Source organism: Echeneis naucrates, chromosome 20 (assembly GCF_900963305.1).
Source record: "Echeneis naucrates chromosome 20, fEcheNa1.1, whole genome shotgun sequence".
NCBI classification, from domain to species: domain Eukaryota; kingdom Metazoa; phylum Chordata; class Actinopteri; order Carangiformes; family Echeneidae; genus Echeneis; species Echeneis naucrates.
In genome coordinates this window covers 1,008,550-1,022,551 of record NC_042530.1, presented here as the reverse complement: position 1 = coordinate 1,022,551, position 14,002 = coordinate 1,008,550, and the positions used below count along the sequence as shown (strand labels likewise).

Below are 14,002 nucleotides of genomic sequence, written 5' to 3'. Positions count from 1 at the left end.
CGGGACCGGGACCGGGACTCACCTTGACCAGATGCGGTGCGTCCTGCCTGTTGAGGGTGTATTTAGGCAGCTGGTCCCGGTGTGTCACCCACGGGTGTCTGAGGACCTGACCCGCTGTCAGACGCTGGTGGGGGTCGACGTGCAGCATCTTTGACACCAGATCCTGAGGGGTCAAAGGTCACACTGTCACACATTTACAGCTCAGCTGGTGCGCCACAGGAAATAAAATGAGGGAAAGATTATCTGACCTTCGCCTCAGCAGAGACGGACGTCCAGTATCCTCCACTGAGACAGAACTTCCCGCTGCCGATACGAGCCAGGATCTCCTCTGGGGTGTCCTCTGGACCGTTGGCAAAGGGAGTGAACCTGGAGGGGGGTGGGGGGGTCATTTAATAAAACTGTTCCACATTTTTGGAGAATATGAAGCGAACTTTAGTACTTTAAGGAAGAAACGGCAGAGTTCTTTGATTAGATTTCACTTCTACAGCTTACGTCTACTTGATTTTACGGATTAACAGAAGTGTGACGTGTCCACTGACCCGGTCAGCATGGTGTAGAGCAGAACTCCGAGACTCCAGATGTCACAGGCAGCATCGTATCCCTGTTTCTTCAGCACCTGAAGACCGACACACACAAACGTTTCATTGACTGAACGCTCCTGAACGTTTCGGCGCTAAGGGAAGGAGACAAAGACAGTTTCCATGACTTACTTCGGGCGCCACAAAGTTGGCGGTGTAACACGGTGTCATCAGCAGGCCGTTTTCCGCTCTCAACTGTTTGGCGAAGCCGAAGTCGCAGATCCTGATGGACTCGGCGTTCCCACTCTCGTCCACGTACAGGATGTTGCTGGGCTTCAGGTCTCTGTGGACAACCTGTAGACACACTTCGTGTTCAAAAAGATCCGGGAGGTTTCACGAACTTTCATTTGTTCGTCCCGGTCAACGTACCCCCTGAACGTGCAGATACTCCACCGTCTTGGTGATGGTGAACAGAACGGCGCTGGCTTCTCGCTCAGAGAAAAATTTCTGTCGGAGGATTTTGTCGAGCAGCTCGCCGCCTTTCATCAGCTCCGTCACCAGGAAGACTGAACGGCCGTCATCGTACACCTGCCGAGGAGATCACCTGAGTCACTTCCTGTTCTGATGACCTGTTTTTATTATTTATTATTATTGATTCATAATTCTTATGATTGATCATATTTAAGTCCCATTTTTAAACAAACTGATTTCAACTTCTCAGTGTGAATCTTTCTTGATTTTCCTGAATCCTTATTTAACATTAATTAAACTTTATTCAAAGTCTCAGCAGCGAAGAGGAAACTATAAAAACAATCATTAAATCAAATTCTCTTTTGTTCCTGGAACTGATGCAAGAAAAAAAAAAAAAAAAAAAGACAGCAAAAGATGTTTTTGAATTCACTTCAGATTAGAAATGAAACTCCAAATAAATGAATCCGACTGAGTCAAAGGAAACACAGAGCAGAACTGTGGACTTCCACAACAAGACTCTCCTCTGAGAGTGAATCAAACTTTTGTACAGCATCACAAACGTCAAGTCAAAGGTTAAAGGTCACAGCGGCCAGGAATCACGTCACGTTTGGCAGAAAGGTCCACTGGGACTCAAAGCAGAAGATTTAAGTGCTCAGAGGTCAAAGGTCAAGATCAGTGGCCTCATAAAACTCTAAAGATAAAGTTTGAGAGTCAGACTCACGTCCTTCAGGGTGATGATGTTGGGGTGCTGTCCGTATCTCAGCAGGATCTCCACCTCCTCCGTCGGGTCTCTCTTCGCCTTGTTGATGATCTGGTGATGAACGAGCACAAGTGGCGTGTTAAACGGCGTTAAAAGACAGACGTCACGCTGTGTGTGTGTGTTTTTACCTTGACGGCGTACTCCATGCCGGTTCCTTTGTGGATGCAGCGTTTGCAGGTGGAGTAGGACCCGATGCCGATGTCCTCCTTGATTTCGTAGGCGTCTGAGAACTGCGATGTGCTTCGGTGAAGCTGCTGAGAAGAAAACACAAGCAGCTAATTACCGATGATGATGAAGGACCGTTGTTTTGAATCCGACGCTCTGAAATCGTGTGTGTACCTGTACGATGTTGTTGGGGAGTGGTTGAGTTTCCTCCTCAGTGATGGCCACAAAGCTGAATCCTCTGAAGAGCTGGTGGGCGTTGGCGCTGGGAGGGACGCCTGGAGAGTCTGAGCCGGAGACAGAAACAGCTGATGAAACTTGACTTGTATGATATTAGAGAGTGTGAAGAGGAGGAGCGGCGTGTGAGTCTGGTACCTCTGGGTGTTTTGGCCGTGAACTCTGGATCAAAATAGAAAGTGTCGTCAGGTCGTCCTGCAGCCGGTTTGAAAGGAGGATAGATCTCTCTGCGGTACAGTTTCTGAAGCGAGAGGAAGACGACACACAATGAAACACAGTGAACAACAATATGACAAAAGGGAAACTGAACTGTTTTTTTATATCTCAGCTCTGTTTCTGGGAGGAAACTGACATTCCAGTCGATGGTGTTGAAAAATTGATGCCTCTTAATCTCCTCAACTCCGTCTGGTCCGGCTCCTGCAACAAACAACACATGACTTCAGCACGGTGAAGCTCAGGACAGACCAGCAGGGGGCACAGTGACTCTGCCCCAGAGGTTTCTTATGTCACAGAAATCTGAACTTAAGGTAAATAAAACAAAAAAATAAAAAATCTACTTGAATATGATTTATGGATAAGAGACAGTTTTTTTTCTTGCTTTTTTCTTGAATATTTTCATTTAATAAAGGGTTAGGGTTGGTTCGATTATAAAGTTTGGCTGTAAGAGGAAAATGAATTGCTTTGGCTAATTTCTGCTTGTGAAATGTTGAATTATGACATTAAATAGACATGAACAACCTTTATCATTCCTACTAATAATCTTTAAATTTCAAGGAGTAAAGATACTTTATACACAAACAATAGATGCTCCTCCAGGTTACAAAATGTACCACAGTTAATATCCACTATTACTGTTGAATATGTGGCGATAAGACAGTATTTAGAAAATAATCAGAATCAGAAATACTTTTTGAGTATAAAAAGTATAAAATACATCTGAGCCTGATCTGACCTTGACTGTTCAGACTTAACGGATCAGGTGAGGGTGAAACTCTGAAGGCTTCAGTGCCCTGAATGATTCTGACTGTTTAAGTGGCTCATTAGTGCGTCTCTGAAGATGTGGGGAGCCTTCATTGATTCAGCCAGGAAGCAAATGGACTTGGCTGCAGTTCAGAATGATAGAGAGTCTGTTTTTACCTAATCTGTTGGCAGGGTTGCGTTTGAAAAGGTTCCTGAGGAGACTCTGTGCTTCCGAACTCAGGAACTGTGGCATTCCCAGCTTGGCCCTGAGAAAAGACAGAACAGGGTTCGTTGTTTGTGTCTTTAAGTTCAGCCACAGAGTGACCGCAGCGACGTGCTGCTGGTCAACACACAACCAAAATGAAAGTATCAGAAAGACACACACAGGAAACGTCAGCAATCTGCAGAGTCTGCTCAGCATTTTCAGCAGCCAGTGAGTGTGAGAGACAGCAGGAAACAGAAGGGGTTAATATTTCCTCTTGTTTTCTCTCTCCAACAGAAAGACTTTTCCCTCACTGATATAAATGTCTGATTCTCTCATCCCTCCTCTCTGCTCTGTCCATCCTCCTCCTCCTCCTCCTGAGTGCTGCACTTTATCTCCTCTATTATAAATCCAATCCTTCCCTTCCCCCTGGAGGGAGGCGGGCAGCCCCCCGTCCCATCCCCCCACCTCTCTGGTGTACTCAAGCTGTAATAAAAGCCATCGGCTGCTGATTGGATGGGACTTTACAGACAGATGATATGAAGTGTCTTACTTGAGGATCATGGTCATGGTCTCTTTCCGGTCTTTGCCCTGAAACGGCAGCGTTCCCGTTAGCATCTCAAACTAAGAGATAGAAAGAGAGGGAGAGAGGGAGAGGACCACAGTGAGATTTCCTCGCGTCATGCAAGAAAAGTTTGTCAGTCATCCAGTAGCCCCGCCCCCTAACCCCTCCCCTTTCCCTCATGTTGTATTGAAGACTAAACTACAGACTGAGACCAGAAACTCATCAGGAAAATGTTTAGCCTTTCCCATAGACTTCAAGACCTGTCATCTCACCATGAGCACACCATAGGACCACCAGTCAGCGCTGTGTGTGTGTCCCCGCCTGTTGACCACCTCAGGAGCCATGTATTCCACCGTCCCACAGAAGGAGTAGGCTTTGTTCTCGTGGTCTATTGACTCTTTGCTGAGGCCAAAGTCTGAACACAGAAATCAGTGATAAGTGATTTACAGCAACTTGAGCTGGAGCTGAAAACATCGTGTGCACACATATAAAGCTTTGTTAGGTTCCAGAGGCGGGAAAGGTAAAACACACACACACAGAAACACAGTGTAACACACCGGTCAGCTTGATGTGGCCATCCTCATCGAGCAGGATGCTGCAAACACAGACAGAGGGTTGGTATTCTGAAGGAGGGTCGTGTCATTTCGACATGTGTGAGTCTGCTTTACTTACTTCTCAGGCTTGAGGTCTCTGTAAATGATGCCGAGGCCATGGAGGTGATCAAGTGCCAGAGCAAGTTCAGCCAGATAAAATTTCACATCCTCCTCAGTGAACATGACCTACAACACACACACACACACACACCAGCTTTAACTTTAGTGCTGTTGTTCTGATTCTATTGTCAGAGGAGACACAGAAGGACTGTCATACAGCAAATGTCTGATATTTAAAGGTTCTTTCTGCAGCCACAAACCAACAGGAAACTGGGGCTGCAATCAGTTGACTGATTAGTTTTACAACATGGAGTCTCAGGATGTTTGGCAACAGAGAAAAGGTTAGGCCTTTATGTTCCACATAGAAGAGCTCTAAATGTGTCTCATAAAAATTAGCCTCATGATTCAAGAATAGAACAAGCATGAACTTTATTTAACCCGACAGGAAGATCAAGGAAATGCTAATCATCCTGAGGATAAAACAGGCAGAGGAGGAATTCCTGTTTGCAAGGCGGGAGGAGCAATCAAGGAACGGAAACACCAGTGGGTGCTTCCTTGAGGAAAACGAAGGCCTGTCATGTGGACTGTGTGCTCCTGTAGATGTTACCTCCTTAGACAGACGAGTGAAAAGATCTCCTCCTCTGAGAAAGTCCAGGATTAAGTAGAGCTTCCCCTCCGTCTGAAACGCTGCAGGAGAGTTCAGAAAAGATCTGAGGAGTTCGCTCAGCGCCAGCTTTAGTAATGAGTGCTGACTGGCCAGTGAGGAGCTGAAGACTCATCGAGGAAGACCCCTTATCTTACCATAATGCAGCTTGACGATGAAGGGATGGTTGACCTCCACCAGGATGTCTCTCTCCATCTTAGTCCTGACGCGGTCACGCACTGGGAATGAACACAGCGTGGAAAGCTCATAAATCACCAGATAAAAGCGGAAAGCCAGATTTAAACCAGAGAGATGGAAAAAATACACAAGAACGAAAACAGGAAGAAAAAGGGGAAGGAAGAAAAGAAAGAAACAAATAAATAAATCGGAAGTCATAGAGGAAGAGGAGTCAAAAAAAGCTTGTGTTTTTTTCCCCACCAGCAGATGGTGTGAGTTGGGCTGAATGTGTGTGACTCCGTTTGGTCTCATGTTAAAGTGTGAAACTCCATTTTGGGAATCGAAAACTGAGCAAAACTAACTGAAATAAGCTGGAACTCTGCAAACCCTGTATGTGGCCTCTTGTCTGGTTTATGTCATTTATCAAACAGGAAACAGGTTGTGATGACGGATAAGTCACTGACTGTCCCAATGCATTCTGGGTCAAACCTACTTTCTTTATGTTCATGAGTGTGGCTCAAAGGTGAAAGGTGGAACATTCAACACATTCAGCTTGTTGCAGCGTTACCTTTGAGTGTGGCTTTCTTCAGGACCTTCATGGCATAAAGCTGACCAGCATCAGGCCCCGTGATCTTCCTCACCAGGAACACCTACACACACACGCACACGCACAAACAGCCCAAGCAGGAAGTTAATTCATTCATAAATATGATGGTATGGAGCCAGAGTGTGAAGGGCCCTCATCCTTCTGTCTCCATGGCAACGGGCTCTCAAACACTCACACAAGCCGATCTGAGTGTAAACTAAGCCCACACTTACACACACTTAAGGTCCACTCATACACAAACAGGTTCAGACACACACACACACACACACACACACTCTCTCTCTCTCTCAGACAGAGGTACCTTGCCAAAGGAGCCTTGTCCGAGGACTTTACGCAGCTCAAACTGTCGGGGGTCGGCCTTCTCTGATCCCTCCTTCACATGGTGTGTGATACTGATCTCCTTAATTGGCACATCCTCCTTTAACACAAACAAGTAAACACACAGTTTTCAATTTTTCTGTGACCACATCAACCTGGTGGAGCTTCAAGAATGACCAAAGAAAATACACTGCAAATACACAACAGTATGTAGAGGGGCATCTACATATTTACAGCAACATAACAAGAAAACAAAGTGCTTCTCTTTTTAATTTACAAGGAAGTTTTCCAGATGCAGAAACGACAAAGAAATTTGCACACACAAATTCGATCAACCAGGGACAGGGCATTCTGGGAAATGTAGTGCACTACAACATGGTCGATCAGTGAGTGGAATTTTCCCTCCTGACCAAAAGTCTTCACACACACACAGAAGCAGGACAGTTGTCATGGAGCCACCCCCGATACCTGCTTCCTGCTGTAGCTGAGTGACTAATGACACCATACTGTGTGTGTCTGTGTGTGCGTGCATGTGTGCGTAACCCCTTCAATCATGAATGCTTTCTGAATCTTCCTTTTGATGCTGCTTGATGATGCAATAACCACGCAGGTAAACAGGTAAACATCTATGCTTGCCACCTTTCAACGTCCTCTCTGTTTCCCATCATCCTTCTCTCTCCACTTCCTCCTACCTGTAGCTCCCAGGTGTTGGCTGCTGGGTGCCCCAGTGCATTGTGGGTCATGTAGTCTCGACCGTGGTTGAGCTTCTGTGGCGCTAACATACTCCTGTGCATCGACGGTGAGGCGACAGGCTGGAGCTGGCGCTGGCTTCTGCCTGTCCCTCACACTTGTTCCTCTCTCTCTCCCTCCCTCCCTCATTTCCTCCCCGTTCCCTCCCACTTTTGCTATCTTTATTTGAACTGTTCTCAGCTCTCCTCTTTCCTACTCTGTCTCTTCTCGGCCATGGAGAGAGCTGCAGCCAGATGTGCAGGAGAGTTGAGGAGGAAATATTCAGACACTTGTTTCATGACTGTTGTGCTTTGTGTTGAGGTTAGTTTATTTTAACGGTCTTATCCTCCCAATAAATGTTTTAAAGTCTCACTCTTAGTTTTAAGTGCAGAGGTAGAAGTAGAAAACATCTAACATCTAAATACAGTTGATCAGATCAGTTATTACACATGATGTCAACCTGGATTATTAGAGCGTATTCTCACTTTTGTTAATGAAGAAAAACAAGTGATTTGATATCACAGTGATTTTCATTATTGATTGATTGGATGTTTATTTGTTTGATTTATCTCAAACAATCTCCAGCTCCACTCTCAGACAAACAAGTGCACAAAAACACACAATTTACACTGCATGTCAAAGTGGGGATCATCACAGCAGCGTATGTAAATGAGACGCCTCTGAACGCAGCTTAGCGCTGCCAACAGCTGATAAATGAACAAAACCGGGGTTCAGGTCTGCTGCGAAAATAGATGGAGAAATGTTTGTAAAGCTGCAGAGTTTAAAATTGTTGACATTTCAAATGTGTGTGTCTGTGTTTCTGTGAGTCAGAACACAGATGGAGGATCAGAGCTGAAGCGACAGGATGCTCATGTAGCACCTCTTAATCACAGGATTAAAACTGCAAACCCTGCACCTGTGCTCTGAACACACACACAAAGTGACAGATACACACACAAACACACTTTACCTGTGCTTTTTTCAACCTATTGCTCCTGTTTATTCATTGTGTGATACCAAAAACGCACAAACAGACAACAGACGCACAAACTCATGCAGCATCTGCTTGACTCCTCCTCTGACTTATTAAAGTGTATTTTGGTCGCACACTCACATGTACAGAGGTCCACATACACAAAGAGACTTCAGACCAGCAGCAATCATATTAACCATATCATCATCACTGAGCCTCAATAACACAGATCAGTAAGGTCCCTTTAGCAGCTGATCTGGAGCTTTCGATCATCAGATTCATTAGTAGACGCAGCTCACTAGAGACTGAGACCATAAACTCATCATTAAACTGTTTACTGAGCTAACAAATCAGGGAGAAGTATGGACATTTTCCCATTGACTTCAAGTGGTGTCGCCTCCTGATGGTCTTTAGATAGAATGAAGGTTTCAGGCCTTTCAGCTTTGGCTTCTCTTATTTCCTCTTCCTGTTGTCATAAAGACCAAAATAATAAATCAGTTTAATTCAGATTGTTTGCCAAGTCCATTTGATAGTCAGATCAAAATGGCCCCCGCAGCTACTGAAGTCTGAAAAAACCCTCCGGCCTGTCGCCGATCAACCAGGAATCAGTCCACCATGCTGACTGAAAAATCCAGATCCTGATGGTTCTCGGTCTGCAGGCTGATGTTTTTGGGGAATATTGGAAACGTTAACAGGCAGGTGGAGCAGAAATGGAAGAGTCAGGCTGCTGCTAAATAAATGATGAGGTGCATTTGTTTTGTCAAATAGGACCATTGTGTTCTCGCTCAAAGCCAAAAAGCAAAAAGCTAAAAGTTGATGTCAAATGGTCTTCAGGAGCTCTGAGTGTCTTTGGTCTGGTATAAAAATCTAGTTATAAATCCTTTCTAAGTGCTTGAGTTTCAGGAAACTGGACTTCTTCCAGGTCCTGGAAGACATTTCACCGTCATCTAAAAAGGTCTGAGGAAAACGTCCAAGGTGACAACAGTCGTTAGAACAGAAGACTTCTGAATGAAGGAGAAACCTAAAAAAAGTCCAGGCGACGTTGACCTGGAGGACTGAGGACCTACAGATGTCCTTGTTGAGAGGTCCCCTGTGGTCTGCAGCTTCAGTCAGTCTCTTCCTCTTTTTAAAAAAACATGGAAACACTCCCCCGGATGTCTACGGCAACATGTGGAGTCACTAAATAACCCCTCAGACACGTTATCAGCAACACAGCGCTGCTCCACTTCACACCGTCCGTCCAGCATCAGGCCTAATTAAAGAGCTCCCATCAGCCTGATGTTATTACACAACAACAGGCCTCCCTCAGACACAGTGCAGCTGTCAGTTGGATTAAATTAAACTCAACTCTGTAAAAATCAACACGAGTCAGGTGTGTGTGATTTTAAATGTCTAACAGCTGCAGAAGGTGGAGACACAAGGCGGTGGAGATAAGAGAATGATGATGCTCACCGATTCTCACCCACTGTGAGCTTTGGCTCGTTGGGGGTTAACATGGGCTGATGTTCTTGAGGGTGAGGTCAAAGGTCAGGCTGCACAGCATACAAATTAAAATTTGTGGTGATTACAGTTGGTTGATGTGACACTTCCTATTTTGGATCAAATGTCGAGCTGATGTCAGGACACGTCAGTGTTACACAGGATGAGGGTGGCGGTGACACAACCCCCCTCAGACTGAACGTTTTTGTGTTGTGTTCTGTCTGAATCAGGTCAGAAACACTTATTTAAACCGGTTGTTTTATATTCTTTTTGGACACGTCTACAGTTCATGTTTTACAATTTACTTTCAGTTCCTGTCTTCCGTCTCACTTTGCTTCGATTTTGAAAAAGTTGAAAAAGCGGTTTGTTATTTCAGACAGTCTTTCCGACTGAGCCCACGACACGTGTTAGTGTTAGCGTGTTAGCCTGAACCTGTCCATGACCCGACCACCTGCTGAGGTGTTTAGGGTTTGTCCCACAGAGCTGCAGACAGTTAGTGACTCTATTTAAGGTCTGAGTGCTCCACTCCCTCTGCCTGCATGTCCAGAGGGACTTCAGTGGAATAAAACCCACTTCACCTAAAAACTGTGGCACACAGACATCTTCAAGTGCGATGACCTGATCTTTGTAGCCAACACACACATGGGCTGAGAACACTCGGGACTACTCACAGCCGTACGGGGGTGTGCTGGTCCACAGCAGCCTGAAACCGGCTGATACCAGTGGCTGCCATCGAACGTCTGGGTTGGCTGTCGGTGGCTGGCCAACAGCAGAAAGCGTCGAAGCGACTTCAGCCGACACCTCAGCGCCCGGACGAGGCCGCCAACGCCGTACACACATGGCGGCTTGGCCTCGGCCTGACAGTGTGTCATCACTGAGACTGAACTGAGACGACTGAAGGCAGCGAATGACTCCAGGCAAACAAGTGCATTTGTGAGTCAGTGTGAGGGGATACCCAGAGGAAGAGGAGGGGAGGAATGGGGCAGGAGGGGCAGGAAGAGGGGGCAGATCCAAATTAGGATGGGAAGAGGGATCCCCCCTCTGTCTGCTAACATACAGCTGTAACCTTCAACTCAGTGTTTCCATCAGGTGTCCTGGAGATCCCCGTCTACACAACTCTGACCAATGACCGAACACCACGATGGTACACACACACACACACACACACACCACGGCAGAAAAAAAAAAGAAAAAAGAAATGTTTTTACTTAACTACTGATCAGTTCTTCATATTTGTCACTTTTCTTTGTCTTATGTGACAAAACACATAAATAAAAAGTGAAAATTTTGAATATTACAATTTTGAAGAAATATTAATTATGAGTGAAGATTTTTTTTTCTGCAGTAATATGTAACAATAGGACAACAATTAACTGCCTTAAATGTTAAAGTTACCATTTTTACATTCATGTGAAATGTCAAATGGGCATATATTGGAATGATATCGTTAATTAATGATTTACAGGAATCACTCCACCTGACCTCTGACTTTGTTGTGTAAAATGTGATAAATGTGAAAAAGAGAAGATGGCAAAAAGGTGACGCACACAAAATACAAAACAAATCAATAACCCCCAAAACTCACACAGACACACACAGTCCACATCCGAAATCCTCCAGCTGTCACAGCACCCACAACCAATACACAAACACAATGTACACAATGCTAGTGTGGAGCGCCAGCAGGATTTCTTGGATTACCTCCACCTGTTGACGCCTGAGTGCGGACTGGTTTCCACACACACCAGGAGGAGGCGGCAAACTGGGCCAGAAGCAAACATCACCTTAAGCTTGACTCGGGTTTGTGTCTGTTACCTTTAGATTTACTGACGTTTCTGATTTCAAACATCATGTGTTGCTACACAGATTTGGAAAACTGTGAGACAGACAGGTGGGGGAGAGGATTTAATTTTTACAGTATATTTGGAAATATGATTGATATACTTCTATTATGAATGATCATTATAGTATATGTTATATTTGAACCCTAACCTGAAAACAAGTTTCTCTGTGCACTGATATCTAACAGAGCATATGGCTGTGCACGAGTTTACCACAATAATGGAGAGCAAGTGTCAGAGTGTGAAAGTGTGTGTGAGACAGAGAGAGAGGAAATGAGTGAAAAGTGATGCCACATTTCCAGCATCCCTTACATATCCCTTATTAACTCTGCTAATAAAAATAGACACAAGTGGGACTTCAGTAATAACTTCAACCAGATTGTTCTGATGTATTTTTACCTTGTGTGTGTGTGTGTGTGTGTGCGCGCTCTCCATGACCCTGAATCTTATTTCCTTGTAATGATGTGTATGATGGAGATATCCTGATGTTACCTGCCTGTCCTAAACAGACTGATTAAAGAAAACTTTTTTAGTTTTAATTAGAGAAAACTGAATGTGTGCGATTTTGAATCACAGGAAGAAGAGTCTCTGTGATCACTGTTTCCCTGAACACACAGCTGAAACTATGGTGGGTCGGGACGTTACATTAAAAGCTTTAAATATGAAAATGAATTTGTCACAAAACTTTGATGTGAAGCTCAGTGAGTCAGAGCACCCACTAAATGGCTCCCTTTAATGTAAATGTATATGTCAGTGTGTGTAAAGCTTCACCATGGCAGTAGCGGCTGTGGTTTGAGTGAGTGGGATTCCATTCCAGACAATCTGTACCCCCTAAGCCTGTTACGCAATCAAATTAACAGGCCGGGTGGACAACACACACACACACAGGCGTAGGATTTGTCAGGTTGGAGGTATAAAGTGCATTTCCGCTGGCCTTGCCTGAGGCTCGAATAACACACTACGAGCTAAAAGAAGCTAACACAGCCAACTGAGCTAACAGATCAGACAGCTGCTTCAGCAGTGTTTTTATGGGAATATTTTGAATGTGGTTGCAGATTGTCAGGGAGACACTCTTCAGAGTCAACACTCTTGTTCCTTTTAATATTTACAACCCTAAAATGTCTCATCAGTTTCCCTGCAGGCTGCTGCACGTTCAAGTGGGAAGCGTCCGACCTGATATCTGATGTAATAACCTGCAAACAGACATCAGTCACCAGCTCTGACGCACAATTCAATTTTCAATTCAAGTTTCAAATAGTGAACATGAGAAGGAAAACAATAGAGCAACTTGCACCTAAAAATTGGTGGATAAGGAATAATCAACAATGATGATGAGGGCATTACAATCCTCACAACATAAACGCCACATTTCAACCATGCTTTTTTTTTTTTCCTCCGCTTTGGTTACATCATCTTATTTAACGGCGCCCAACCGGAGAATCAGCTCCTTACATTCTCATAATGGATGAAGACAGTCATCAGTCTGTGATTTATTTTCTGCTCTATTAGAACAGACAGTCCGAGGCATCGCAGTACATTTAGGAGATGATTTTTAAAATGCATGATTATGAATGCTCACTGCTTTGGTTTGGAATGAACTATTCTGTTTTTCCAACATTTATCATTCAAATCTACCATAACATTTGAATTTAAAAAAGACATTTTTCAATAATTACAGTATATTTGAGTCATACTTGTTTGACCTGTTTTAATCCAGTAAGGTTTCAAACATCCTCATATATTGTAAATGATGCTCAAAGAGAAGAAGACAGCTCCACCTACAGAAAGTCAAACTGAACGGACACTCCAGAGGACGGAAGGAACTCTTAGATTGGCAGGTGACTTCTGTATAAACATCAATAGAATCCAAGGATATAGATTTATTTTTCCAGGAGTGGGGAGGATGGACTTTTGAATATGACACTAAATGTATCAGGAAGATTTCACCTGAAAGAGGGAGAAGATGAAGGAGGGGGAGCGATGAAAGGATCTGCTTTTCAGCAAAGGTTGAACTTTATAGAGGAGAGAGAGAGAGAGAGCGCATTAAGTATACATGAAGAGAAGCAAAAAAAAAAGGGGGGGGGGGGGGGGGGGGGCTCATCATTAATTCAGGAGCTGACAAGACAAGATCTTCAATCACTGTTCTGCACAAACACACAGACGCACAAAGACACACACAGTCTCAGTTGCAGCAGATGGAGTGTGTGTCCTTTTCTTCACTCTGCTGTTAACTGATCTACCAAAGAAGAGAGAGAGAGGTAACGAGACCAAAGGGATTAAGGGACGGAGAGAGAAGTCACACTGTATTGAAGTTTATGGGGAAATGTCCCAATATCCCATCCAATCAGGAAAGAGTACAGAGCAGGTCAGCTCCACCCTCTCCTCCCTAATATGGTTTGCACTGATTTAAGAAAACTTGATGGCCGACACACAAATGAAATAAAGACTTTAAAACAGCAGCTCACAGACTGACTGCAGCATCACTTCTCCACCTGTTCCAGGTAAACAATGACCTGAACATCAGGATAACGACGACGTGTTGCCACCACTGCAGCCGTCCGTCTGGTGTTTCTGGGAGCTTGTGATGAAACTGTGTGTTTCCATCCACCAACTGATTCATGTCTTATCAGTCAGGGGGCGAGAGACATCGGCTAACACAGAGAGTGAGAGAGAGGAAAGAGGGGAGGTGGTGGGGGCATGGTTCTGA

At 44.6% G+C, this 14,002-nt stretch overlaps 1 protein-coding gene across 2 annotated transcripts in view; it reads right to left on the bottom strand.

Moving 5' to 3' along the window:
- The window catches only part of rps6ka3b (ribosomal protein S6 kinase, polypeptide 3b), a 30,112-nt gene that overhangs the window by 2,287 nt on the left and 13,823 nt on the right, over window positions 1-14,002 (bottom strand). The window contains exons 3-21 of one of the 2 annotated variants that reach the window (XM_029528746.1): window positions 6,257-6,373; window positions 5,917-5,998; window positions 5,330-5,410; window positions 5,136-5,215; window positions 4,548-4,654; window positions 4,433-4,470; window positions 4,148-4,290; window positions 3,864-3,934; window positions 3,286-3,374; window positions 2,501-2,565; window positions 2,287-2,389; window positions 2,089-2,198; window positions 1,878-2,003; window positions 1,711-1,800; window positions 948-1,106; window positions 711-872; window positions 540-616; window positions 249-366; window positions 23-163 (exon numbers count right to left, since the gene is read on the bottom strand). In XM_029528746.1, coding sequence (XP_029384606.1) covers window positions 23-163; window positions 249-366; window positions 540-616; window positions 711-872; window positions 948-1,106; window positions 1,711-1,800; window positions 1,878-2,003; window positions 2,089-2,198; window positions 2,287-2,389; window positions 2,501-2,565; window positions 3,286-3,374; window positions 3,864-3,934; window positions 4,148-4,290; window positions 4,433-4,470; window positions 4,548-4,654; window positions 5,136-5,215; window positions 5,330-5,410; window positions 5,917-5,998; window positions 6,257-6,373 — 1,959 coding nt within the window. The remainder of the gene's footprint in view (window positions 1-22; window positions 164-248; window positions 367-539; window positions 617-710; window positions 873-947; window positions 1,107-1,710; window positions 1,801-1,877; window positions 2,004-2,088; window positions 2,199-2,286; window positions 2,390-2,500; window positions 2,566-3,285; window positions 3,375-3,863; window positions 3,935-4,147; window positions 4,291-4,432; window positions 4,471-4,547; window positions 4,655-5,135; window positions 5,216-5,329; window positions 5,411-5,916; window positions 5,999-6,256; window positions 6,374-14,002) is intronic. The other variant, XM_029528747.1, reaches the window with a different exon arrangement.